Source organism: Equus quagga, chromosome 1 (genome assembly GCF_021613505.1).
Source record: "Equus quagga isolate Etosha38 chromosome 1, UCLA_HA_Equagga_1.0, whole genome shotgun sequence".
NCBI lineage: Eukaryota > Metazoa > Chordata > Mammalia > Perissodactyla > Equidae > Equus > Equus quagga.
The window spans coordinates 54,163,627-54,189,815 of record NC_060267.1 but is presented as its reverse complement, the minus strand read 5'-3'; the positions used below and the strand labels follow the sequence as shown (position 1 = coordinate 54,189,815).

Below are 26,189 nucleotides of genomic sequence, written 5' to 3'. Positions count from 1 at the left end.
CCATTTAAACGGGAAATTTCATGCAGTTCTTTTGGTGTGTATCATACTTCCTCATGAGTCACAATTTATACCTCACCCTTTGGGGCTTGATTTGGTGTTGACTCTAGTTATAGGAATGGCAGCGAAAAGGTTGGTGAGGGCAGGGCCTGAGGAGAATCAGCAGTGCCTTGCAAGAAGTACCTCAAGGGAGGCCCGTGTGATTCTTCGGGGAAAGGAGAACTAACTCCCTCCACCGGCAAAGGAGATTCTGTGTAATTTAGGGACTTTCGGTCCCAGCTTCATCAGAATTTGCCCATATGTTCCCGTTCCAATTTTCAGGATCCCAGTCCTTCCATAGACTGGACTTTAACAAAATAAACCCTGTAAACACGGGAATTCCATTTGGACAATAATTCAGGCACTTGCAGGATGAGACTTTGGGCTTGGTTTTCAGAAATCTTGGCCCTGCACCTACAGGAAATAAGGTTTTCTCTTTTTTTTCCCCCAAAGAAGTCATAGAAGCTTTTGGGTGCTCTATGCAGACCTTGAGCTGGCAATTTTTAAATCCCTGTGCTCATCATTTTTTTCCTCCAAGTTTTCTAGCACAGTTAGTAGCAACCAATCAACCCACCCATCCCATTATGCTCCTTATATTGATTAAAATGTTCTAAGGTAGCAAATACTTGGTCATTCAGAGTCTTGTCCTCTATAGGTACTTTATCACAGGTATCTAAAGCTGAAATCTGAGTGGTTCCTTTGCCATTTCATGCTATTGACTACCAGTGCCCTTTTTCCAATGGCAATAGAGTTATTAGTGCCTTTAAAACTCAGAACAAGTTCAGAGAACACATCCTTAGATTCTGTTCCTCAGGAGCTATTCTTGGTACCAAATTCTGTATCAGCCAGGGTTCAACAATGGAAGCAGATCCAGTGGGAGATACATGTGTAAATTTATTGCAGGGATGCAAGGAGTTGGTCTGTGCAATTGTGTAAGGCTGTTGTCTTCATGTGTGATGCTGGAGCTCGAAGTCCACAGGCCAGGTAGAAAAGGAAAATGGATGTTAAAGCAGGGGAGATCGGGAGCAGCCAGAACCCATAAGCACAAGCTTGAACCCTATGAGGACAGGTTGAAACACATGTCCATTCTATTGCCTTTGACCTTGCTGGCAAGCATATCCTGTAGAGGCTGGGGTGTTTCACCATGGAGCCAGGCCCACACACACCTGGCCCAGGAGTCAGAGAAACTGCAGGGGAAGGCAGAGCGACTGCAGGCCCAGCGGCTGCTTCATGCCAATGAGGTGAATCAACGAGTCAGCAATGACATGTGTGCACTACAAAATGGTTCCTATCTCCTTCGTACCTTCTAAATCTTGCAAGAGTCTCCTTTGTGACACCCTAACTGGAAACATAGTAAAAAAAGAATTCCACGAAATGTAGCTCAGCCTGCCAGGGTTACAAACGCTTGCACATGTGTGCACAGAGCTTCAAAAACGTGAAGCAAAATCTACAGAACTAGAGGGAGAAAAATACAAATCCCCAACCGTAGCTAACATTTTTTTTAAAGCTTCTTTCTGGTTATTGATAGAGTGAAAACACAAAAAAATCAGTAAGGGTGTAGAAAATTTGAATAATTTTCTGGCGTAATCAAACAACCTGACCTACTTGGCCTTTGTAGAACATTGCATCCCCAAGCTACAGAAGACAGAATACAAATATGGAATACAGAATACAGAATGGGTTTTTGGTCATAATGGAATTAAATAGAAACCAAAAGCAATAAATTATCTAGAAAATCTCCAAATACTTGGAAATTAAGCACCACTGAGATCAAGGTCAGACAGGAGATTAGAAAATATTCCAAACTGAATGATAGTGAAAACACAATGCTATGGACTGAATGTTTGTGAGCCCCCAAATTCATTTGTTGAAATCCTAACCCCCAAAGTGATGATATTAGGAGGTGGGGCCTTTGCCAGGTAGTTAGGTCCTGAGGGTGGGGCCCTCATGAAAGGGATTAGTGTCCTTCTAAGAAGAGACATGAGGCTAGCTCCTTCACTCAGCTCTCCACCACGTGCAGATACAAGGAGATGATGGCCATCTGCAAACCAGGCAGGAGGTCCTCACCAGACACTGGATTTTCGGGCACCTTGATCTTGTACTTCAAGCCTCCAGAACCGTGAGAAATAAATGTTGTTTTTTGAGCCACCCAGTCTATGGTATTCTGTTATAGCAGCCTAAACTGACTAAGACACGTGATGTATGAAAATCTGTGGGATACAGTGAAAGCAATCTTTAGAGGAAAATTTGTAGCTTTAAATGTGTTTATTAGACAAAAACAAAGGTACAAAATCAGTGATCAAGGCTTCCACCTCATAAAGTAGAGAAAGAAGGGCGAATAAAAACCAGGTAAGTTGAAGGAAGGAAACAATAAAGATGAGAGCAGAAATCAAACATTAAAAAAAACCAACAAAGCCAAAATTTGGTTTTTGAAAAGATTAATTAAATTTATAACACCTAGCTAGACTGATCAAGAAAAAAATCAGGGAAAACACAAATTATGATATCATAAATGAAGACAAAGTCATCATTACACATCATATAGACGCTCAATAGGTAATTAGAGAATATTACGACAATGTTATGCCTATAAATTTGACCTTTTAGCTGAAACGGATAAATTCCTTAGAAAAATGCCTGTCAAAACTGATGTAAGAATGCATAGAAAACTAAAATTGCCCTCTATCAAATAAAGTGAATTCCTAATTTAAAATCTTCCCACAAAAAGGACTCCAGGCCCACATGGCTTTACTGGTGATTTATATCAAGTATTTAAGGAAGAAAAACACCAATCTCACACAAACCTTTTTCAGAAAATGTATGAGGAGATTATACTTCCTATCTTATGTGGTGGGCTCAGCATAACTAATTACCAGAGAAGATAAGAGAAAATTATAGAACCCTCATAAATATAGACAAAAATTTACAGCAAGATATTAACAAATAAAATTTAGCAATATTTAAAAAGATAACACATCATGATAAAGTGTTGGTTCAACATCTGAAACCAATCTATGGAGTTTAACACATTAAAAGAATAAAGGAGAGAAGTCATATACCATTTCAATAAACGTAGGAAAAGCATGAGACAGAATTCAACACCAATTCATGATAAAAACTATCAGCAAATTAGAAATAGAAAATAACCTTTCTGGTCCGATAAAAGACGTTTTTGGAAAGCCCACAGCTGAGATTATACCCAATGGTGACATTTATACATCATCGGAACAAAGGAAGGAAGCCTTCCTCTCTACTTCTATTCAAGGTTTCACTGGATGTCCATCCTTGCCAGTGCAACAGAGCAAGAGGAAAGAACAAGAGATAAAAGGCACACAGATAGGAAAAAAGAAGTGAAATTGTCTTCATTCACAAGTGGCAAGATTTTTTATATAGAAAAACAAAGGAATCTACAAAAAATCCTACTAGAATTAGTGTGCAAGCAAGGCTGCAAAACATAAAGTCAATATACTATGCTAACACAAAACTGCTGGAAAATGAAATTTAAAAAATATCAAATACAGTACAATAATACAACAGTTAAGAACAAGTTTAATGAAAGAAGTACAAGACCTCTATATTGAAATCTATAGAAACACTGCAGACAGAAATGAAACAGACCTAAATAAAAGGAGAGCTGTATCACTGTTCTTGGACCATAAGACTCAATAATTAACTAAGATGTCAACTTTCCCCCAGTGGATCTGTAGATTCAACGCAATTCCAATCAACTCCAGGAGGCTATTCTGTCTCAATTAACAAACTGATTCTGAAATGTATATGGAAATGCAAAGGATCTAGAAAATCCAAAATAATCTTGTAGCGAAAGGATTAAGTTGAACTACTTCATTTCAAAGTTAATATAAAGCCACAGTAATTGAGTCAGTGTTGAATTGGTATATTGATGGAACAGATCAGAGGCATGTGCCGTCAATTGATTTTTGACACAAGTGGCAAGGTGATGGAAACAAAGAGAAGATTGTTCCAGAGGATTTCCTCCATGTAATTCAGTGGGGGGAAATGAACCATGTCACTGAACCATCTATTTGCATGAAAAAAATGAACTCACATCCCTAGTTTACACCATATACAAAAATTAATTTGACGTGGATCATAAACCTAAAAGTAAAAGCCATAGCTATAAAACTTCTTCAAGAAAACACAGGAGAATATCTTTGTGACCTTGGGGTAGACAAAGATTAAGCAGGACACAAAAAATTCTAATCAGAAAAGAACAAACTGAAAAATTGGTCTTTATCAAAATTACAAACTGCTTTTCCAAAGACAATATTAAGAAAATGAAAAGGCAAATCACAGATTTGGAGAAGATATTCACAATATGTGTAGCTGACAAAGGATTTGTTTCCAGAATACATCTACTCCTACAATTCAGTAAGGAAAGGGCAGCTAGCCCAAGGAAAATATGGACTAAAGACTTGGACAGACACGTCACGAAAGAAGATGTATATGACTATCCAATAAACACATAAAAGAAGTATCTTCACCAACAGCGTCAGAGATATGCAATTAAAACTGCAATGAGATACGAGTTCAGAGCCACTGGGAGACTAAAATTAAAAAGACTGATAAGACTAAATGGCTGGCATGTGAGGCAACTTGAACTCTCCCATGCATTGCTGGGGGGATAATCAAATGGCACAACTATTTTGAAAAATCATTTGGTAATTTCTAGTGAAATTAAACACCTACCCTAAGACCCAGCAAACCCACTTCTAGGTATTTACCCAAGGGAAATGAAAACATATCCTCAAAATTACTTGTACGAGAATGTTTGTAGCAGCTTTATTCATGACAACCCAAATATCCATCAACAAGAGAATGGATCAATACATCGTGGTACGTCCATACTATGGAATACTGGTCAACTACAACAATAACAATGGCAGCAACAGGAAAAGGAACACACGCTGGATACAGTCAATAAAACAAATGAATCTTGAAAACCTCACGTTGAGCAAAAGAAGCCAGACGCAAAAGTGTACATACTGTGTGATTCAATTCATATCAGTTCTAGAACTGGCAGAAGGAAGCTTTGGTGATAGAAATTAGATCCTTGGTTGTCTGGAGTTGGGGTGAGGATTAATGTACATGGGTGAAAGCCTGTCTGGGGTAATGGAAATGTTCTGTATCTCGATTCTGGGGGTGGCTACACAGGTGTACATTTGTCAAAGCTCTTACACCTAACCATACATTTTAAAATCTGTGCTTTGTTGTATGCAACTTGTACTAAAAAGTTATACTAAAAAAACCCCAATACTAGCCAGGCCCGTGGCCTAGTGGTTAAGTTCAGGTGCTCTGCTTCGGTGGCCTAGGTTCGTGGGTTCGGATCCTGGATGTGGACATATACCACTTGTCAGCCATGCTGAGGCAGGCATCCTCAAGGTGGAAGAAAATTGGCACAAATGATAGCTCAGGGCGAATCTTCCTCAGAAAAAAAAAATCCCAACGCTGTTGGTGATAAATTAGAGTGTTTGCCGAACCTTGAGTGGACGGAGATCCTGCCTCAGCACAGTACAGAGATTAATCGTGCGCTCCTCAGGCTGGAGACGGTGTGAACAGATAATCTACCTTCTCTCTTAAAAGCACTTAAATCACAATGGATAAAGGAACATGTTTTCTATTATTAAAAACAAGTACACATGTCAAAAAACCCCAAATCTCCTTTAGTAACCTGTTCGATGACAGTTCCTTCACCGTGGCAGAAGGTCTGCTTCAGGTCTAACTTGCAGCTCTCACACTGCGTCGTGCAGATCTTTCCTTTCGTCCTTTGGTAAATCGCACCTTTCCCAGGTCTGGACGTAAGTTTCTCCTGTGATAGGAGAGCGCAGTCTTTCCTGGGCAGTTTTAAGTCTGGAGTTTGTAACTGTGCAGGTAGCCGCTGGTCCAGCTGCCCCACAATACTCTTCTGTGGTTCTTCCTAGTGACGTCATCGGGAGCTTTGAAGAATTTGGTGGGTGCATGACCCTGGGGCACTCCCAGGTGCCTCGAGTGCATTGACACTCCCTCTCCTTTCCTTCCACTCAGGAGATGCTGAAGGACGAGGTGCGGACGCTCACTTACCGGAACTCCATGTACCACAACAAGCACGTGTTCAAGGACAAAGTGGTGCTGGACGTTGGGAGTGGTACCGGGATCCTCTCCATGTTTGCTGCCAAAGCGGGGGCCAAGAAGGTGTTCGGGGTGAGCACGGCACTCCCTCCCTCACGTTGGCCTCTGTAGAGGCAGCCCCTGCCCTCTGCCCTTCCTACAAGCACAGACCCTGGTCCATCTCTTTGCTGGGCTCACACTCTTGAGAAGAAAATCGAGTGTGATTCTTGGGGTGGGGCAAGCCCCCCCAGCTCCCTGTCACCTGGGCATTGTTCCTGGCTCCTTGCCCTGGTGGCCGCTGACATTTGTGGAGGATTTTTGACTTTTCAGAATCCATTCTGGTGTCGTCATTACCTCACAGGGCTTGGTCCCACTGTCAGCGTGAGAGGCAGTGTGGTGTGGTTCCACGTGTGAGCTCTGGTTTGAATCTCCGCTCTTCCACTCACGAGCGGTGTGACCGTGGACAGCTCACTTCTCTGTGCCGCACTTCACCCATCTATAAAATGGGCATAGTGACAGTGCCTTGCCCATGGGGTGATTGTGAGGAGTAATTGAGTTTAATACATAGGGAAAGTGCTTAGAACAGTGCTTGGCATATGACAAAGGCTCAGGGTTTATTAGCATATTTGGGACGGGGCCCTAGGAGATAATAACAGGAAAACCTCCTTCGTTGGTTCTTTAAAGGGCAAGTTGGGTAGACTGAAATTCTTCTGCCCTGGCTGCTGCAGCCTCTCCCGCTAGAGGAGAAGGCTGATCCTCTGGGAAACCTCTCAGCCTGATGACCAGGGGCTGGGAGTGTCAGGAGCTGGGAAGAACCTGTGAGAAAGAAGAGTTGTGAGCTGCTGGCTGACATTTGAGAAATGCAGTGGGTCCAGGGCTGGAAAATAGGAATTAACCTTGATCAAAATGAAAGGCATCCTGGAATCAAGCTTGGAGCATGTGCACAGGGCAGCCCATGTGCAGAGGCCCATGGGAAGCCGAGTACCCTCCAGTGGGGTTTCACTCTCCATGACTCAGTTGGGGCATCCTGTAGCCTGTCCTGAGAGCCCCAGGCCCCGGGGTGACTGGAGCCCTCCAAATCCTCTTGGCTCCAGCCTCAGAGGCTCCAGCAGGGGCAGCGTTTGCCCTCCACGTCTGGCAGGGAAAGCACTTGGGCTTTGACTGTACAGGGTCTTCTGGAAACCTGGGCTGTCCTCAGGGCCCCTCTGGCATAGCTGTGACCAGAGAGGCCATGAATTCAGGCACATTCTGAGGGTACGGGGCCAATCCCGATGCCCAAGGTCAGGTCCTGTCCTCATCACCGCACTGCCCCTCCCCACCGTCCGGCTTTCCTTCACAAGGCTCTCCTCACCAGGATGGAGGCCTCCGTCAAGAGACAGACTCCACTTCCAATGAGGCCACAGAGCCTCAGGGCTGGACTTGGGACCACCTGGTGAGCCCGAGCCTTCTCTCCCAGTACTGTCTCTGAGGCCCTGTCCCTGTTCCGTCTTGGCTGGGGGGACGTGAGTAGCTGAGAAGGAAAGGCAGGGCTGCCCATCACTGGCTTCCAAGTCGCCGGGGGCTCCAGCCAGGGAGCTGTCAGGAGGCTCCCACTCCGCACCTTCCAGCTGTGGGGACGCGACCCCATCTGTCTGCTCCCGCTCTCTTGCTGTAACAGCTCTTTTATGAACAGCTCTGCCACGCTTAGCTGGGCTTCTTTCCTGGTGGGATGGCTCACGTCACATTTTCTCCTGTTCCAGGCTCCCCGCCACCCACTGCTCCTCTCAAGAGAGGTCGATGGGAGGGCAGGAGAGAGAGAGAAGAAAGAGGAAGGGAGAGAGGGAGGGAGAATGAGGGAATTGACTTGGACAGAAATGGAGACAGGGAAACAGAGAGACAGACAGACATGGAGAGAAAGAAAGACTCAGAGCAAAGCTAGAGTGATGGGAGAGAGATCAACAAAAGAAGAAAGAAAACAAAGCAGAAAGTACAAAAGAAACAAGTGGAGAAAGTGAAGCGAGAAAGAGAGAAGAGGGAGAAAAGGAAAAGCAGAACATGGCAGGAAGAAAAAGAGGAAAGAAATGCTAAGGCAGCCTCACGCTGTGGCCTGCCTGCTTTCAGGGGATGTGCGCTGCTCATTTAATCCCCACAACAACCCCGTGAAACCGGGACTGTGGCTTTACTTAGGAGGAAACTGAGGCATGCCTAGAAAGGGGCAGAGGCCAGCTGCCTGGCTCCAGATCCCATGTCCATCATGGCTAAACTCAGCAGCCCCTTGCAGACGGCAGGGAGGGGGAAGAATTGGAGAGAAAGAGGGACCCGCAGACCATGGGATGGAGGCCACAGGACCTTTCCACAGCCCAGGAAAGGGCTGGTGCTGCTGGGATCTGAGCCCCAGCCAGGGTCTGCCTTCTCTTGTGGAGGGCCCCCACAGGTGCCCTCACCCATCCAGAGGCTTTGATGGAGGCGGTCAGCAACCCCCTCAGTGCCCCTATGCAAATACTCCCCCCAAGGCGCTGGGGCAGTCTGAGGTGGGCCGAAGGGTGGAGGTGAGGGCAGCCTTAGTGCGGGCCGGCCTCGGTAGGGGGCCAGCTAAGGAGTGAGAACAGCTCCTGGCAGCTGCCCCTGTCTTCCCAGGGCCCTGGGCCCTCCCCCGGCCTCCCCCGGCCTCCACTCCCGGGCTGGGGCTTGTCTCCTGCTATTCCCACATGGTCCAGCCCTCAGCTGAGGTCAACCGACTTCTCAAACGACTTGGCCCTCTGCTGAGGAGATTTTCGGGAGGCTGGAGAGACTTCCAGATTTAAAAGAATCAGTTCTCTCAAGGGTGGAGACTGCAGAAGGGGTGAGAGTTCATGCGTGTGTGTTGGGGGAAGGATCTTAAGCCTGGCCTGAGGCATTTTCCAGATGGCCCCTGTCCTGCAATGTGCCCCGTTTAACCAGGGAGGGTGGGCTGCGGAGCTCTGGCCGCGGCTCTGCCTTCCCCCATCCTCTCCTGGGAGGCCAGCGGCTGTGTGGCCTCGGCCCGTTCTCCGCTCAGAGCCTGGGCCTCTGCCTCGGAGCAGCGCCGGGGGTCAGTCTCCCGCCGAGGCAGACCGTTTAGTGGGAGAGCCACTGCCTGCAAGCCGGGAGGGCTGTGTTTTAGTTTCTAATCTGCCGCAAAGCAGCTGCACGGCTGTGGGCAAGTCGCTGCACCCCTCTAGGCTCCTCCGTCCGTGAAATTGCTGTTGGACCTGCTGCAACTTTTTGACGCCTTGCTCCTTTGTTCTGTGCCCTTTCCAGATTGAATGCTCCAGTATTTCTGACTACTCAGAGAAGATCGTTAAGGCCAACCACCTGGACAACAGTGAGGCGTGCCTCCGTGGCTTCCCCGTGGGGGGTGAGGGGCTGGCACTCCCTTGTTTGGGTGGCACGGACTGACAGGAGAGGGAAGAGAGAGGAACACTTGGCCTTGGGGAGGTGGAGCCCAGCTGAGGCCTGGTTAGCAGGACTGTGGCCATGGGGTTCTGAGGTTCCCAATCCCTGCCATGTCAGCCAAGGGCACATTTGTCCCAGCTCAGCCTCCAGTGAGCCCAGCTTGTGAGTAAATCCTTAATTCCATGCCCACTGCTTGGTCCCAGCTGCAGGCCATCTTTTGAGTTTGCACGATGGCAGCTCCTCCTCCTCCTCCTCTTCTCTCTCCACAACCTCCAGCCCTACCTCTCCTGCCACCCACCCAGCGGCATCCGAGCAGACCTCTGCCTTTGGAGAAATGCGGGCCTCTACTGCCCAGAGGCCCTGTTGCTTACGGGGCTGTCTTGGCGATTGGGTTGCTCTGTGGGGTGGGACCTTCTTCAAGCTGGAGTCTGATCATGCAGAGCCGTGTGTTCGCTTTGCTCCTCCCCTCCCTCCTTTCCCACGCACTGCAGCCCCCCAGCACCCTCTCTGCAGCCCATCCTGAACGAACTCACGCCCGCGGGTGTCCTGATTAGGAGACCTCCTGTATCTGTCACCAGTTGGTGGGATGAGGTTTGGTCCCCAGGCCCTGTGCTGAGTGGGGCCAGACCAGGGGGAGTTTCTAAACTAGGAAAACAAGGTTGGACTTTTTTCTAAGGATGATGGAAGCCTTTTGGAGAATTTTAAGCACAAGAGGAGCATTCTCTATGAAGAATGGGTTGGAACGGGTTACAGGCAGGAGCACGTAGGCAGAGACATCTTAAGAGGATAGTTCAGTGCTCCAGGGAGATGTGAGGTCAAGCATTTACCTTTTGGAGGTCAAGTAGAGGAGAAGGTGCTAGCAAACAGGCCGAGAGGATATACTCAGTGAGCTGGAGGACATTCAGGAGAGAGGAGGAGCAGGAAGCCGAGGGAGGGAGGAAGTGGTCAGCTCAGGGGATGCTGGGAGATCAAGGCATAAGCACAGAGCAGGGACTACTGAATTCGGCCACATGGAGGTTACTGGTGTTCTTAACAAGAGCAGACTCAAGTATAGGATTGGGGACAGAAGCCCAGTCAGAGCGGGTTAAGGAGAGAACGTGGAGTGAGGACTATAAGTAACTCTTCTTGTGGTAAGCAGAAAAACGGACCAGGCCCTGCAGGGGCATGTGGGGTCAAGGAAGGGAGCTGGTGTTTCTTAAGGATTTTGTTGTTAGTGCCGTCAAGTCGATCTGACTCCTAGGGACCCTGAGTACAACAGCAGAACCTGCCCGGTCTTCTTGCGCCATCCTCTCACCTTCCAGCGCTCTATCAGACAATGCTCCGCTGCTATTCACGTGGTTTTCATGGCCGATTTTCTCAGAAATGGGTGGCCAGGTCCTCCTTCCTAGTCTGTGTAGTCTGGAAGCTCTGCTGAGACCTGTCCACCATGGGTGACCCTGCTGGTATTTGAAATCCCGGTGGCATAGCTTTCAGCATCACAGCAGCACATAGCCACCACAGTGTGACAACCGAGAGGTGGGTGGTGTGGTTCCCTGCCTGGGAAACGAACCTGGGCGGCTGCTGTGAGAGCACAAAATCTTAACCACTAGACCACCAGGGCTGGCTTTTTTTAGCGATAGGAGATATGAAAACACATGTGTGTGAGGCAATGGTCCAGTAGAGATTGGAAAACTGCAGATTCAGGAAAAAGTAAATTCAGGAGCAAGGACTTTGAGAAGGTAAGAGGGGTGGGCACAGGTGGAGGGGTTGGTCTTTTTCTGGAAGTATGGACAATTTAACCACAGTAGCAGAGAGAAAGTCGGGGGTGGGGGTCCAGATGGAGGTGTGCTGGTGGTGGGAAGCCCCTGATTTGTTGCTTCCATTTTCTCATTGAAGAATGAGACATTGGCAGAGAAGATGGGGAGAAGGGTGTAAGTATTTTGGAGAGAGATGAGAAGGAATAGAACGGTCTCTCTGAGGAAGGGAGGGAGGGAGGAACACAAACAGGCTGGGCTAGTGGGGATTGCTGGGGAGCAGTCCACGCCTGTTAGACATGAGGGGACATGGATCTGCAGTGGGCTCAGTTCCCTCTGTTGTATGATTTTTCTATGACCATGCTCAGCAGCTTGGGTGCAAGTGGAGAGCAGAGCTGCTTGGGACCAGGCTTTGCTGGGAGGACACAAAAGAGGGAGGCAGGAGCCAGAAGTTGCTTGCAGTAAAGGACCTTGGAGTCTACGCTGGGTAAGAGAGGAAGCGAGGGAGTGAAGGGGGTGGTGGTGGGTGAGTGACAGTGAGAAAGGCTGGAGGGAACCAGCAGGCAGCATCAATGCGGCCATGAGCAGTGGCCCAGAGGCTCTGTCCAGCCTGAGTGGGGAGATGTTGCTCAGATGCCCCCGACCTCTGGCTTGGTGTCCAGCCTCTCTTGGCTCACTCAGGGGAGCCACATCTCTTCTGTACACTCCTCGGGAAAGTGCTTCACCTGGGCAGAAGGGATGGAGAAGTGACGTCTCCACTTGCCTACCAAAGACAGAAAAAGAAAACCCGCCAATCCTTTCTCTACAAGGCGGTGCAGTCTGGCGTCCACGTGTTTTTGGCAGATCTCCCTTCCCTAACTCTGTGAAACAGGGCAAGTGGTTCCCCATTGAACAGGTGTGGTAAGTGAGGTCAGGAGAGGTGGGGCAGAACCTTTGGGCTTGGCTCTCACTCCTGTTCTCTTCCGTAAAGTGTGTTCACGTTGGTGTGGAAGCACCGTGAGCGCCTGCTGACCCTGAAAATGAACACCAGGGCCTCTTAGGAGGGGAGGGTGGGTGCAAAGAGGGGTGGAATCAGATTTCCCCTCAGGTGATTGAGTCTCATCCCTGGGCCCCACGGGCCTTCAGAGAACATGGAGCCCATGTCGCTGCCGCTAAGTTTCACTTGCGTTCTAATGCCGGACCTCAGAGGGTCTGCCCAGCCACCTCCTCTTCCTCTGTCTCTCCTGCTGCTGGCTCCTGGGGTCTAGAACCACAGCATCCCTGGCTCACCTCCCTTGTCTGGCTGGCAGAGGGCTCCTGCCCTGTGGCCATTGGTAGCAGAGTGTGGGGTGGGCCCTGAAGGGGAGGTGGGCTAATGACGTGTGCCTGGAAAAAGAATCGCCCGGCCCCCTCCTCATCCCTTTGTGGTTCCCACCTCAAGGCCCCTCCCTCCCCTGCCCTGCTTCAGCTTCCTGTAATTGTCTTTATTCCTCTTCCCTTCCCTTCCTTTTGTCTTCTTTCTTTGAACCTTTGAAACATTCCAATTTACAGAAAAGGTACAAATATAGCTGTTTCTTTTCTTCTGAGCCATTTGAGAGTAAGTTGTTGACATGATGCCCCATCATCCCTGAATGCATTTCCTGCAAACAAGGACGTTTTCCTACATGACCACAATGCAACCATCAAAATCGGGAGATTAACGTTAATATGTTACCATCATCTAGCGCTCAGATCCTGGTCACATTTTGCCAGTTGTCGCAATAGCATCCTTCATAGCAAAAGGATTCAGTTCTGAACCACACATTGCATTTAGTTGTCACGTCTCTGGTTTCCCTCAAGCTGGAACAGTCAGACTTTCCTGGCCTTGACACTTGGAGACGACAGGCCGCGTTCTGGAGGATGTCCCTCAGTGTGGGGATGTGCGATGCCTCTCCACACTTGGATTCGGGGTGCGCCTCCCGGCAGGAACGGCACAGGCGTTAGGCTGTGTTCCTCTCACTGCACGATCTCGGCTGGCACGCGGTTCTGATTTGTCCTGTTACTGACGAAGTTTATGGTGATCACTGATTAAGGTGATGTCTGCCAGGCTTCTCCTAGTAAGTTGCTCTTCCCCCTGGTAATTAGTGAGGTTTTCTGGGAGAGGTAGTTTGAAACCACGTAAATATTTCATTCCTCCTCATTAATTTCCTATTTTATTCAATAGGTTGTATCTATTATTATCAGTACTGACTTTGATATGACTTTGATATGCAAATTGTCCCTAAGTTGGTCACTGGGAGCCCCTTCAAGCTGGCTTCTGTGTCCCTTTGATGCCTCCTTCACTTTTTGTGAGCTTTCTTATTTTGGCATACATGTTCCAGGTTTATCTTGTACTTTCCATGTCTCAGTTCTAGAATCAGCCATTTCTCCAGGGAATCTTGAATCCATTTAGTGGACGATGGTGTGTAGGAACTAGGATCTGGGGCTAAGTATGCTCATTGATTTTAGGGTGTTGGCGCTGTTTCAGTGGAAAGAACTAGAGAACGTGTGTGTGTGTACATACACATTTACATAACGTGTATTTCTGCATCTATCTGTACTGTCAAGTGTGAGTTCGCACTGACACCTCCACCTCTAACCCCGCTCCAGGGGGTCTACTCAAGTTTTAACTCCTTTCCCGTGTTCGTGACTCCTTTCTCTGACAGTGAAAAACCTGGCTCCCATTATTCTGAGTATGTTTGCTTATTGGATCAATCCCTCCTATGTAAACACTCTCCCATTGTCAACCCCTCCTGCCCCACTCAGATGCATCGGTGCGCCCATGCTGGGCTCTGACACCCTGTGCAGGGCAGCCTTCCGCATGGCTCCCTCCCTCCCTGCTCAGGCTCCAGCTGGCTGAGCTAGATGGCCTCCCGGGCAGAGGCCAGAGGCCTTCCTCACCCCCCAGGACTTCGCTCTCCAACAGCTACCCTCCGCAGGGATGCTGGCTCACCCGCCCGGGCTTGCTGTGCGGTGCTGGGCCACCCTCACTCCGCTCAGGCTCAACACCTGCCCTGGACCGTTGGCCCTTCCCCGGCAGCATGGCATCGAGTTTGCTTGGCTTTAGGATGGAATCCTTCCTTGCTGTGTATTTTGATGGCTCACACTTGATTCTGTGCTACTGAGGCAAAGGCTCAAGAGGGACAAACTACTGTCCCCAGGTGAATAGCCACCCCCATGCCTCATAGCTGTTCCTACCCCTCACACACAGTGTGCTGCGGAGGAGGGAACTCCAGGCCCGGGGGCCTTTAGAAGGCACAGTTGTCTTCATTTCTGCTTCCCGGGGTGGGAAGCAGCAGGTGGGTGGAGCCAGTGAGGCCGCCCAGGGCCCTGTCTATTGCGCCAGCTCACTCAGCCTTGGCATGTGTACTAGAAAGAGGACAGCTTGACTGCACAAATGCTTCCATGGAAATGCTTTTGAAATGCTGCAGAGCCAATTGTGTGGGTCTCAGGAGTGTAGGTGTAGCGACATAAATAACAACACAGGACACAAAATACCTGCTACCCAGAATCAATCAATGTCTCTCCTCTCCACCTCCGCGTGGCTGCTCTGGATGGTTATCCACGTGTAGACGCACACCTCCATGAAGCCACCTGCAGCGGACGTGCAGCCTTCACATGGCTCCTTCCACACGCGTGGCCCACACACGTGCTGAGAGGCTCCTCTTTGACTTAAGCACTGACAACTAGTACTTCCTCTCTTTCCCCGCCGAGGAAGCAGTGGGCTGCCTGAGAAGGTAGATTCGTCTGTGAAAAGTTGACGTAGGAGCTCAGGGATCGATATAATTTTTTACAGTTCTAGAAACAAAAACTCATAACCTATTTACTTCTCAGGAAACTAAAGGAAAAGAGTATATCCCTCCTTTCTCTTTTCCTACCTGTGCACATCCTAAAGCGTAAATGTCATGGATGGCAGAAGCCTATGCGTAGCATGACCCGACAGATGGACAGAGGGCCCCTGCAACGTGGCGGGAGGGAGGGCTCCGTGAGATCACTTCCCCTGCTGAGCCACTGCGCGCTGCCTGGAGAGGAGCTGTGTGGGTGCGCGGCTTGCAGGGTTATTGTGGGATTAGAGATAATGTTCATCAAGTGCCTGCCACGGGGCCTCACATGCAGCAGGTGCTCAACGAGCATGAACCACAGGGCCTTTCAAGCCTAATGTTCTACACGTGGCTCATTGGTGGTCACACGCTCCAAGCCTTTTGCAGATGATGCTTGAATTCTCTGCTTCCGCAGCCTTCCTCTGAGCTCTGCGGTCATCCAGTCCTGGGATGACTCCCCTGATGGGGACCCACCACCAGCCATCTGGGAGCTGTGATTGTTAGAAAGCACTTCCTTCCACGGAGGTGGAGTCCGCCTCCTGCAGCCTTGTCAATGCTCTCCTTCTTTCCCTTGGGCCCATTCGGGGAGGGGAGACTTCATCTTCACGTGGCAGCCCTTGGCCCTCATCCCCAGGCTACACCCCCAGTTCCTTCCCCCTTTGCTTTGGTTTGAATCACCTTCTCCTCTGGCCATGCTTCTGGGTCTGTCTCACCTCGGGGAGTCATGCTCAGAAATAAGCATAGCCAGGCAACTGGAGGGCCCAGATGCTGTTCTAGCACTGTGGCTCCAGTTTCCATTAGCAGCTGCGGAAAACGCCGTGTCTCACCGGTGCTGAGCTGGACTCAGCTGCAATCTGTTGTCTATCCATATCCGGTCTCTTGTCTGCCTATCTCACTGCCGGGCTGGAACTCCTAACTAATATCTTGTCAGCGGGTATTTTGAATCCAAACTGAGAGTCATACTTTTTATTCGTATAAAACTTCATGGTTAGATTTGGTCCTTCCTTACAAATTTCTAAGACTCCCTAGAGCATCAGGCTCCCGGGGTCTTCATTCTCTGCTTGGTGTTACCCACAGATTTGGTGGGTGCCCTGGGGGGAGTGTGGATGCTCCCGTAGGCTGGTCTGCATCCAGCTCTTGATCAGCACCTTTCATACAGCCAAGCAGTTAGCTGTGAGTCCACACAATCCTTTGTTGTCGTCTCCATGAGGATGCCACGGGGCGAGGACTTGTCGAAATCCCCATGTGGTACACTGCAAGCACGGTGCTTCAGAGCGTCGGCTCTGGACTCAGACTTCCTGGTCCACACTGAGTTTCGCCTGATTAGCTTGGGATGTTGTATACGATAATTTCTGCACCTTAGTTTCCTCGTCTATGAAATGGGAACAATAGTGGTACCTACCTCTTAGGGTCATTGTGAGGAGTACATAGTTACTGTATGTAACACCGTGGCGTGCTGGGGCCGGCGCCTACAGGCTCCTGAAACCGATTGTTAAATTTTCAGTAAATTTGTGGAATGGATGAAGTCATGATGGCTTGAAATTGGCCACAGTGTGAATATTTACACCGCAGAAATCAGCAAATGCTACACGTCAGGACTTCTTCCCTCTGGAGAGCCAGTTGTTAAGTATCTACCAGCACACTACTGTGTCAAACACAACAGTCCTGTGGGCAGTAAGCAGACAATAAATGTTAGCTATTGTTATTATTATTTCATTTATTAACTTGACTAATGACCCTGTCAAAAGAAGGAATGAGATTAATCAGATACAGTTGTTTTTAATGAACCTGTACTGTGACTCCTGGTAATTGCTGCTCCCTTTCCTACTGCTCGTGAAGCAGCCCATTAATAACCTGAGGACTGGTTCACCCGCTCGGTCCTTCAGGCATTATTGTGCCGCACGCCAGGCCCTGTGCCAGGTTCTGGGTGTCAACGGCCAACAGGACAGATGGGATCTTTGCTCTCATGAAGCTTACAGTCTCATGGAGAGGGCAGACATAAAGGCAAGTGAGCAAAACATCACAATAGAATTACAAATTGTGAAAGCTCTTAGAAAGAGACGTGAAGGAGTAGTTGAGAAAACCGGGGAATCCGCTTTCAATGGGGTGGTGGCGGTGGCATGCTGGAGCCAGCTCACGCTGCCTTCCCTCCCAACCCTGCTGTGCGTGACATCACAGTGTGAGCACAACAGACATCAGCAAATGCTATGAATCTGGGCTTTTTTTCTCTCCTGGAGCCGGTTGTTAAACATTGAACAGCACAGCACTGGGAGAGAGGAACCTTTTCGGAGGAAAGGGCATTGAGGCAGAGACCTGAAAGATGACAGAAAGCCGGCACGCTAAGAGTGGAGGGAACAGTGGTGAGCGCGGATGGACTGCTGTGTCAGTTCCCTGGGGCAAGGATTTCTGCCTGTCCCGTGTAAGCTTCAGTCAGTAGTGAAAGTCGAGCCTGGAATGATTTGCTGACTCCCTGAGCCTAGAGGAGGACTGTTGCCTTCTCCATTCCCGCTGATTTCAACCACTCTGTCCAGCTCCACTGCCTCCCTGGGCCAAGCCCACACCATCATCTGTCTGGGGCCAGCGTGTTGGGAATCTGCCCAGGCTGCACCGTGCTAGGGCTGCTAAGTAGTGGGCCAGACCTTGGAGAGGGGGACAAGTCCTGGTACGGTTGTGTCCACCCAAGTATTAATCCAGCCAGTGCCTAGGGGAGGAGACATGCCAAGCAGGGGCTCTGGCCAGGGAAGGGCCCCGAGCTTCAGACTTCAGAGCTCCAGCTAAGCAGACTAGGTTCTCAGCCCTCAAGGGACATAAAGGCTAGGACACAAAGCCAGGCAGATTACGTGCTGGGGGACCAGGAAGAAGCTCAAGCCCTGAGTTCTTGGGTGAATAGGGGATCTGGGAAGATAGAGGGTACCCTGTTGAAGTTTCTACTATATTGAGGCTACACAGCACCCAGGGCTCATTTATGCCGCTCCAGTTATGGGGTCTGTTTGCTTCAGGTTATATTCTGGGTCCCTCCAGATATCGAGGGTAAAGATATTGGTGTTCTCTTTCTCTCATCACCACTGGCTCAAGGATGTACCTAGGTCTGACCTTGTAGGAGAGGTTTATCCATGCATCTGGACCCTGGAGAAGCTGAGGGTTGGAAGCCCTCGAGGTGGGGCTGACATCAGGGAGAGTACTGGGTTCTCTCCCTCACACCCTGGCTGCTCACGATCGTCCCACCTCTCCTCGCCCCGCTAACCAGCCCGACCAGGCTTCACGGGGAAGGGTAGCTTATTCTTCGGCCTTCCCTGATTTCTTTTCTCCTATCATCCCAAGCAGTGCTTGGTGTTTACAACAATCCCACCAGGTAGGTAAGTCAGATATGATATCCATTTGCAGATGAAGGAAAGGAATCTCAGGGAGGCTGGTGACTTGGACCAGGTTACACAACAGGCATAGGTTTGGGCCCCACCTTTTGGATTCTCTGAACTCCAGTGCTCTCATTAGGCAAATGGAGTAATAAAACCAACCACATCGATTCCTTTGAGGATTATTGAGATAATCCATGCAAAATCATTCTGCAAGCTGCTGTTCAAACACTAGTAATTTTTTACTATCATAATTAGGACTAGTTTAAAGATCTTTTGTCTTTGAACTCAATACCCTGTTTTCAAAATTGCTTATTCATGCATCCATTCATTCAGTAATGATTTTTGAATGTTTGTGAAGAGTCAAGTGCTCTGCTCGATCCTGGAACAGGAAGCTGAAATAGACAACTGAGGGGAGGAGGTCATAGGCTGGAGGCAAGTCAGGCCCTCAGAAGGTGTGGGGCAGCCAGGTGGGCGTCACCAGAATAGGTGTGTGAGCCCTGGGGCAAGAGAGGGGAGGGGCGGCGAGTGCCTCTGCGGTGGGGGTGGCATGGGGGCACTCTACTGTGAGACGATGTGCTCCCTGTCCTCACGCTGGGGACCCCTATGCCATCCCTTCTGTGGGATGGGATCTGCTCTGGGGAACAGGGAGGAGTCTAAAATGGGAAGACCACTAACTGAGACCGTGTGGGGTCACCTGATTCCGATGGACCTGCTGGAGGCCCAAATGAGATCAGGCTGGCCTGATTTGTTAAATTTAAAAAAGTCAAACAAATGACCATGAATCAGAATGACTAGATGTCTGTAATTACCACTCAAGATGAAAAGGAAAAAAATCCCACTAAAAACAACCAAAAAAAAAAATCTGGATGTCTAATTTGCAAACTAGAAGTTACAGGGAGAATATCTTCCAACTTAGGGTTTATTGCTCCCTGTCGTGTACGCAGTTACAATTAATCATTCTGAAATTTATGAGCCAGGGTCCTGTCAATTGGTTGAGCAAATTTTCCATCATCCCTATGGAACAAAATACAGCTCCAGAGAGTGACCTCAATGCAACCTTGAGTTGACTCAGTTTTAGTGATGTGAGGTCCAGATTGGAGTGCGGTTCTGTAGTCCATAGCTGCTCAGAACCTTCATGTCAGTGGCTAGGAGCCTCTTGAAAGGGCTTTGACACGGAGAAGGAATGCCTGTCCCTGCTTACGCTCACACAGTTCTCTGAGCCAACCCAATGCCGTACATTGGCCAATGGCTGCCAGTTAATTTCCATAAACCCCACCACAAGAGGGAGCATTTTGCAGACTTGGAATTTGAATCTGGGAGTTTAAATGGTTGTTGGTGGTGAGGATAGGAAACGGGAAGAGCATGCCTGATGATTCAGCTGGGCAGTTGGGTTTGGGTCCAGAGAAACAATGTGGCCTCCTTTAAAAAAGTCAGGCTCAAGGAATTGGTGCAAATTAGAGTCAAATTGGACATCTCAGGCACTGCTTCTTTATTGATAGCCACCATGTCCACCAGTAAACTTCATAGAATGCCATAAACATGCTCAACACATATTTGAAGAATCGAAGCATTTTGGCGCTGCAAAGGATCTTAGGGATTTTCAGATTCAATCTCCCTTCTTTTTCTCTCCCCCAATGAGGAAATTGAGGTCCTAAAGGGGAGTAATTATTTGATCAAGGATAATTATCAGCTGGAACTAAAAGTTGTCCACCTCCAGGACTCCCGCATAGGGTTGTGGAGATCAGGTACTACACAGAAGCACCTGGGCAAGGGGATGGATGGGTCTGAAATTCAGTCCACAGCTGGACCGAAGGGAGAGGTGCCTGTTCCCTTTCACAAAGGGCCATCTACTCACCAAGCCAGGTGGGGGCCACATCTGCTCCGAGAAATGTTTGGATGCAGAAGGGTGACGTGAGTGAACAGAGGTCCAGGCTCTTAAGTGTTTTATAGGGTTAATTGATTCATTCTGCCTTTTTGTAAGCAAAAACACTGTGATTTTTGCTGTCCTGTGACCCACTCTATCTGTGTATCTATCTGTCTATCTACCTACCTACCTATCATCTGTTGTACCCATATTCATCAGGATATTGCAACTAATGGGTAAGAGGGCTCGTGCAGAGAACAGGGACAGCATTCACTCCCTCTGTGGGGCACCCAAGGAATATTCCATCCTTACCTGTCTGTCAGACTAGCTATAAGTTCTTGTCCACTTCTGCACCCAGGGTGGAGGTCAGGGGGCACCAGAGGCAGGAGAAGACGTCTTCCTGGGCCTCACAGAGATCGTGATCTAATGCAAGAGGAAGAAGTGTTCCATAGCCCATAGACACACGCAGACATTAGGAAAGAGCCTTCGAGAAATGTGTAAGGAGGAAAGAATGGGGGGCCCATTAAAACACTTTAAAAATGTTTATAAAAGTAAGACAAACCAGGCTTTGCATGCAAATGAGTAGGCAGGTAGATGAGGCATATATTTGTCAGTTCTTTTGTGGAATAAGAAATAAATTAGGCACTCTATTTGCATCTTCAAAAATTCCTTACTCCGTCCTCTTGTGAACTCTCTTGGCTCCTCCTGGGCCCTGGTGTTGCCTCAGTTCCTGCCCTTGGGTCCCGGAGCCCCTAGAGAAGCAGACATTTGACCTATTCCTCCCACCCCTGCCAAACCTCTTGGAGAAGAGTAGCCTTTCGTGCTCTCACTCCTTAGGGACAGGGCTCATGAGCAGTAACCAGGAAGGCCACACAGCTTGGTCTCACTAGAGTGACCAGGGCCAATTTACATCCACAAGGTGTCTGACTCCTTACTGAGGATGCCTTATCTGATTAAGCCTTGATTAAATACCAGACATTGAAGAGCTAACCATCATTAGAGGTTGCTAATGGGCACTCCATCACCTGCATCATCCACTGTGAAGACGTGAAATAAAGCCAGTGACCTGTGTGCCCTTTGTCATCTAGGAGCCTCCAATCCAAATTACGTTTCATGAAATTCACATTCAGGGCAGATGTGGTTTTTTAAAAATTATTATTCTTGAGGACCTGCCATTGTTCAATTTCCCCAGCAAACTTCAGACATTGTGTGATTTTTCAGAAGATGGTGCAGAAAGAGAGTTTCAGAGCATGAATATGTGTAACCTTTCAGAAGAAATGTTCAGATGGAACCAGCCGACCAATACATCACCCTGTCAATTTCACAGCAGCATCTAAGATAGCTTTTGCTGTGATCTTTACAGCAACAAATGCAAAAAAGAGACTCCAAAATGATGTGTGTGTCTATGTCAAATGATCAAAAATCTCACTAAGAAGTTTCTCCTGCCACAGAGGGGTGGGAAGGCCTTGGAAGTGACTCTTGAGCAGAGGCCACGTACAACAAGGGCTTTATCCTGGCCCTATCCCCTCCAACTCTCCATCAGCTGGTTGACAAGGGGGACAGTGTCAGATGATGTCTACCTTCTGTTGAACCCTGGCTCTGAGCCTGGCACTTCACATGTCTTATTTCATTTCATCAGTACAACCACCTGCTAAGTGGATATTATTTCCCTGGTTGTTCTCTGAATTGAAGTTTGTTTAGGTCAAGTAGCTTTTGGAAAGTCATACAGCTAATAATGAGAAGATCTAGCAGTTAAACCCAGGTTTCTCTGACTATAAAGCTCATGCTCTTGTCAAAACACTAGGTTATCTTCCTCACGAACCCACTAGGGGATGAGCAGCCACTGGGGGATGAGCCCTGGCTGTGAACAGATGCAAGAGCAATCAAGGAGGCATCCCTGCCCTTCTTTGGATTTGAATCGTCCTGGCAGCCTAAAATAGGGTGGGGATGGTGAGAAGCGCGTTAGAGTCATAGTGTATCAGACCTGGCCTCTCTTTCCGCAGCTATCGTTTAACCTCTCTAAGCTTCAGTTTCCTTAGTTCTAGAGGAGAATGATAATAATGTGTTTACTTCATGGAGTTGTTGGGAGGATTACATGATATGGTGCATCTCATGGGCTTAGCACAGTGCCAAGCACATTGTAACTGCTCAATACATTTTAGGGGGAAAACCTGCAAGTAGTTTTCAATTCTCTTAGTATAACTAGCTTGGTGAAGGGTGAGGTATGTCACATCCTAGAAGCAGAATCAGAACAGGGCTAAAACCTGTAGATTTGGCTCTAATATGGGTGCTCATGGTTCCTGGCTAGGGTCCTTGCAAAGTGTGGCCTTGGGGTTCTTCTTTTCCAGTCATCACCATATTTAAAGGTAAAGTGGAAGAGGTGGAGCTGCCTGTGGAGAAGGTAGACATCATCATCAGCGAGTGGATGGGCTACTGTCTGTTCTATGAGTCAATGCTCAACACGGTGATCTTTGCCAGGGACAAGTGGCTGGTAAGTGTCCTACATGCTGTCCCCTCGTTGGTCTGCTGGCTGTCTTGCTGCTCTACCCTTGGCCTACCGCCTAGGAAGAATATGAGGACTTCAGAGAGGACTTGGGCTAGACCAGGCCCTTCTCTTTAAACCACATCTACTTCAGGGATCAGAATGATTGTCCCCAGGTCCAACATGTCTAACTGCCACCGTGTTCTCCTATAGGTCTACCCTTGGCCTCTTTGGCTATAATTGATACCCATTCTCTGTTGTCAATACAAAATTCTATTCTGGTCAATGAATACTTAGGACTTGCATGGCTGCCAGAGAGCTGAGCATGCTTCTGACCTTGGCTTCCCCGGGCTGAAAGGTCATACCATCTTTCCCTGTTCATCATTGAACTTGCCTTTGCCCCACTTCATTTCTTCCATTGACTCCACCTAGGTCCCTCAAATTCTCCCTGCTCTAGAATAAAAATTAAGCATTGCCATCCTAGTCCTAACCCTGGCCAAGGTGACAGCCTGCTGAATGAGAAATTCTGGCAAGGGGGTGCTTGTCTGGTGACTCTATGTGCAGTTCAAAATGTGATGTCTTTGTCAGGTGAATAGATTACGAGACCCATTTCCCCACAATTCATCAACAGAAACCTGGAGGGCTTATGTTTCCAGACCGGGCAGCTTTGTACGTGGTGGCAATTGAAGACAGACAGTACAAGGACTTCAAAATCCACTGTAAGTCACCTTTTCATTCTCTGTTGGGCTTTTATTGCATGTGTGGGGAGGGAGGCACTTCGGTGGGCCCGAGATGAGCAGCCAGGCTCATGAACACAGCTGCTATGCCAGTGGAGGAGTTTACCTGCGACCCTTCCTGGATTCTTCTCTGTACATGTTTCCTCTAGTCCCAAGGGTGGGAGGCCTGCAGAGGGAAAAGTTGCAATGTGGCTGGTATAAGATAAAGGAGTGAGAGAATGAATGCAGTGGGAATGAAAAATGAATTGAAGCAGCAGAAGGTAGGTTTTTTGCAGAGAACATAGGCCAGGCGGCTGGAAGCCTGTCAAGGTTCAGTTGTGCCAGAGGTCCACCACTCAAACTCATCAAAATAATATTGATTCTCCTTCATCTTAAGTAAAATTTGAGGAGAGATGGAGACTGCGAATTTGCGTGTGCACGAGTGCGTGTGTGTGACAGGAGACTCATAGCCACGTCTGCATTCGTAATTCTTTATCACATGAGAGCTTGCTGTTCTCTTAGGAAAAAGGCCCCCAAATCTCCAATGTTTTATCTAATCCAAAAAGGGCTGTCTTGTTCTATTTCATTTCAAGGGTAACATTTCTCAGTGACACAAGTCTGGTCCTCCATGAGATCACACCAAACATGTTTTCACCAGGTTAGAAACAGCCATGTCTCCTCAACCAGAACTAAAGACGACAGAGGAGCAAAGAACGCCTCACGCAGGCAACACGCACACAGTCCAACCCAGAGCACGAGGCACAGACTCCAAACCGCCCAAGGGACTCAGCAGACGTGGGGGTCCTGCCCCCATAGGGCCCAAGCCCTCCTTTGCAAGATGACTGTGGAGGGTTCACAGACTGCATGGTTGAGTAGACGCCTCCTGCCCTGAGAGGCTAAGACCCAGTAGTTCAACAAATTGTCGCTCCACTGACTCAAACAATTGCCATCTAACCGTTGTTGGTGCCGCTGATGATACCTCAGTCAGACTGTGCTACAGAACGTGTGCATTTGTGTGTGTGTTCACACTCTTCCGGAAACAAAACATCAAACCGTGAAGTTCTGAGCCAGCTGCGGGAGAAGATAGGAATGGGACAGTTTGAGTTTGAGGCTCTGTGCCATCTGCCTCCAGCCAATCTGGGGTCATCTCTAACATGTGATGAGCAGGGAGAGGCAGAGTGGCCTAGGTTGCATGGTCATGCTTTGAAGTCTGCCAGCCCTGGGTTCAAATCCCACCTGGGTGTCTGTAGGCACCCTGACATCTTTGAGCCTCAGTCAGAGACAACATCACCAGTCCCCTAGACTTGTCATGAGGATCAAGTGAGATGATGTAAATAAAAGGACTTGACAGTTCCTGGTGCTATACCACAGCGGCCTGGATCTAGTCTCCAAACGTGTCACTAAGCCCCCTTTCTGCTCATGGCTCCGGCAACCGAGCCTGACTGCCAAGATGGTTGGCCTCCAGTGGCTCAGAATCTAGGACAGATGTGTTCTCACGGCAGATTGCAGAAACAACTCAACGGTGAACGTTGATCAAATGCATATGTAAATAGGACGTATTTTGCCCTGGAGCTGTATTATAATGCTACTTTTGGAATTCTCCCCGTAACCGTACTGAATAGTGTTTTGAGGAGAACCTTAGTGCGCATTATTCATTCTGACGCACACTTAAATATTTGTTGAGCTCCGACCCTAGGCACAGCTCTTTGAGGGACTTCATGGTTTAAAAGCCAACATGTCTTCCCTGCTCCCTCCCTGGACTGTGTTCAGGAACCTCTGGAGCGTGCATATTGTAACCAGCCAGCTGGAGCCAGAAGGGGACAGGGCCGCCCTGAGGGGCACCAGCGGGCAGCTGTTGATTCGGAGGTGCTAGCTCAGGACTGGTGATCACATGATGTAGTCTTGCACTGCCTGTTGCAATTTTTGTACCTTCTGGGAAAGAAAAAAATGAAAATTCAGCCCCATTTTTTTCTTGCAGAATGCTTGCTCTGGAGCCTCTGTCAAAAACCCCCACAAAACCTAACAAAATCCCAAAATCAAACACAAAATTAAAATCTATTTAAAACACTGTTAAGCTTTCTATTTAAGTGCTTTTTAAAAATAATCTGTTTTTGTTTTTGGTAAAGGAATCAAGCCCATTTAGAAATCTGTTTCCAATTAATGAAGATTTTGGTTACTCTGAGTTCTAAATCAAAAGTAAAGCGTGAAGGTTGCTGGTTGCTAAGGGAACAATTGTAAGCAAATTTCAGTTGGCTCAAGAACCAGTTAGAAAAGAAAAATGTTAAAGTGGGGCAGGAGAGTGAGACATGCTGGACCCCTTTCAGAGAATGAGTTGTGAGGAAATAGCTTCCTCTCCTCCGCACCCCACCGCCCCTGCTTCCCTCCCCTCCTTTCCTTTCCCTTTCTCAACTGCACTCAACATGGCTCCCCAAGAAGGAGTGAAATAAAGAACCTGCACGCAGTTTGCTCACCAGCTGCTGGAGAAGACGTAGAACGAGAAACAGGTGACTGGCCTGGGCTGCGCTCACAGTACATATTTTGGAGAGTGAATGAATGAGTGGGGAATGAAGGAATAAAAGTAAGCCAGCAGAGGAATGTGCAAGGTATAGAGTTTAACCCTGAGAGAGGAGCAATTAGTTTTTAAAATTTCTACCGTGGAGGAGATTTTAGTATTTCAAAATTGGAA

The 26,189-nt window shown here is 48.4% G+C and overlaps 1 protein-coding gene across 1 annotated transcript in view; it reads left to right on the top strand.

Annotated features, from left to right (window-relative positions):
• PRMT8 (protein arginine methyltransferase 8) overlaps positions 1-26,189 on the top strand; it is an 85,003-nt gene that overhangs the window by 38,500 nt on the left and 20,314 nt on the right. Inside the window, exons 3-6 of the mRNA XM_046645214.1 lie at positions 6,079-6,234; positions 9,400-9,463; positions 22,654-22,796; positions 23,419-23,506. Coding sequence (XP_046501170.1) covers positions 6,079-6,234; positions 9,400-9,463; positions 22,654-22,796; positions 23,419-23,506 — 451 coding nt within the window. The remainder of the gene's footprint in view (positions 1-6,078; positions 6,235-9,399; positions 9,464-22,653; positions 22,797-23,418; positions 23,507-26,189) is intronic.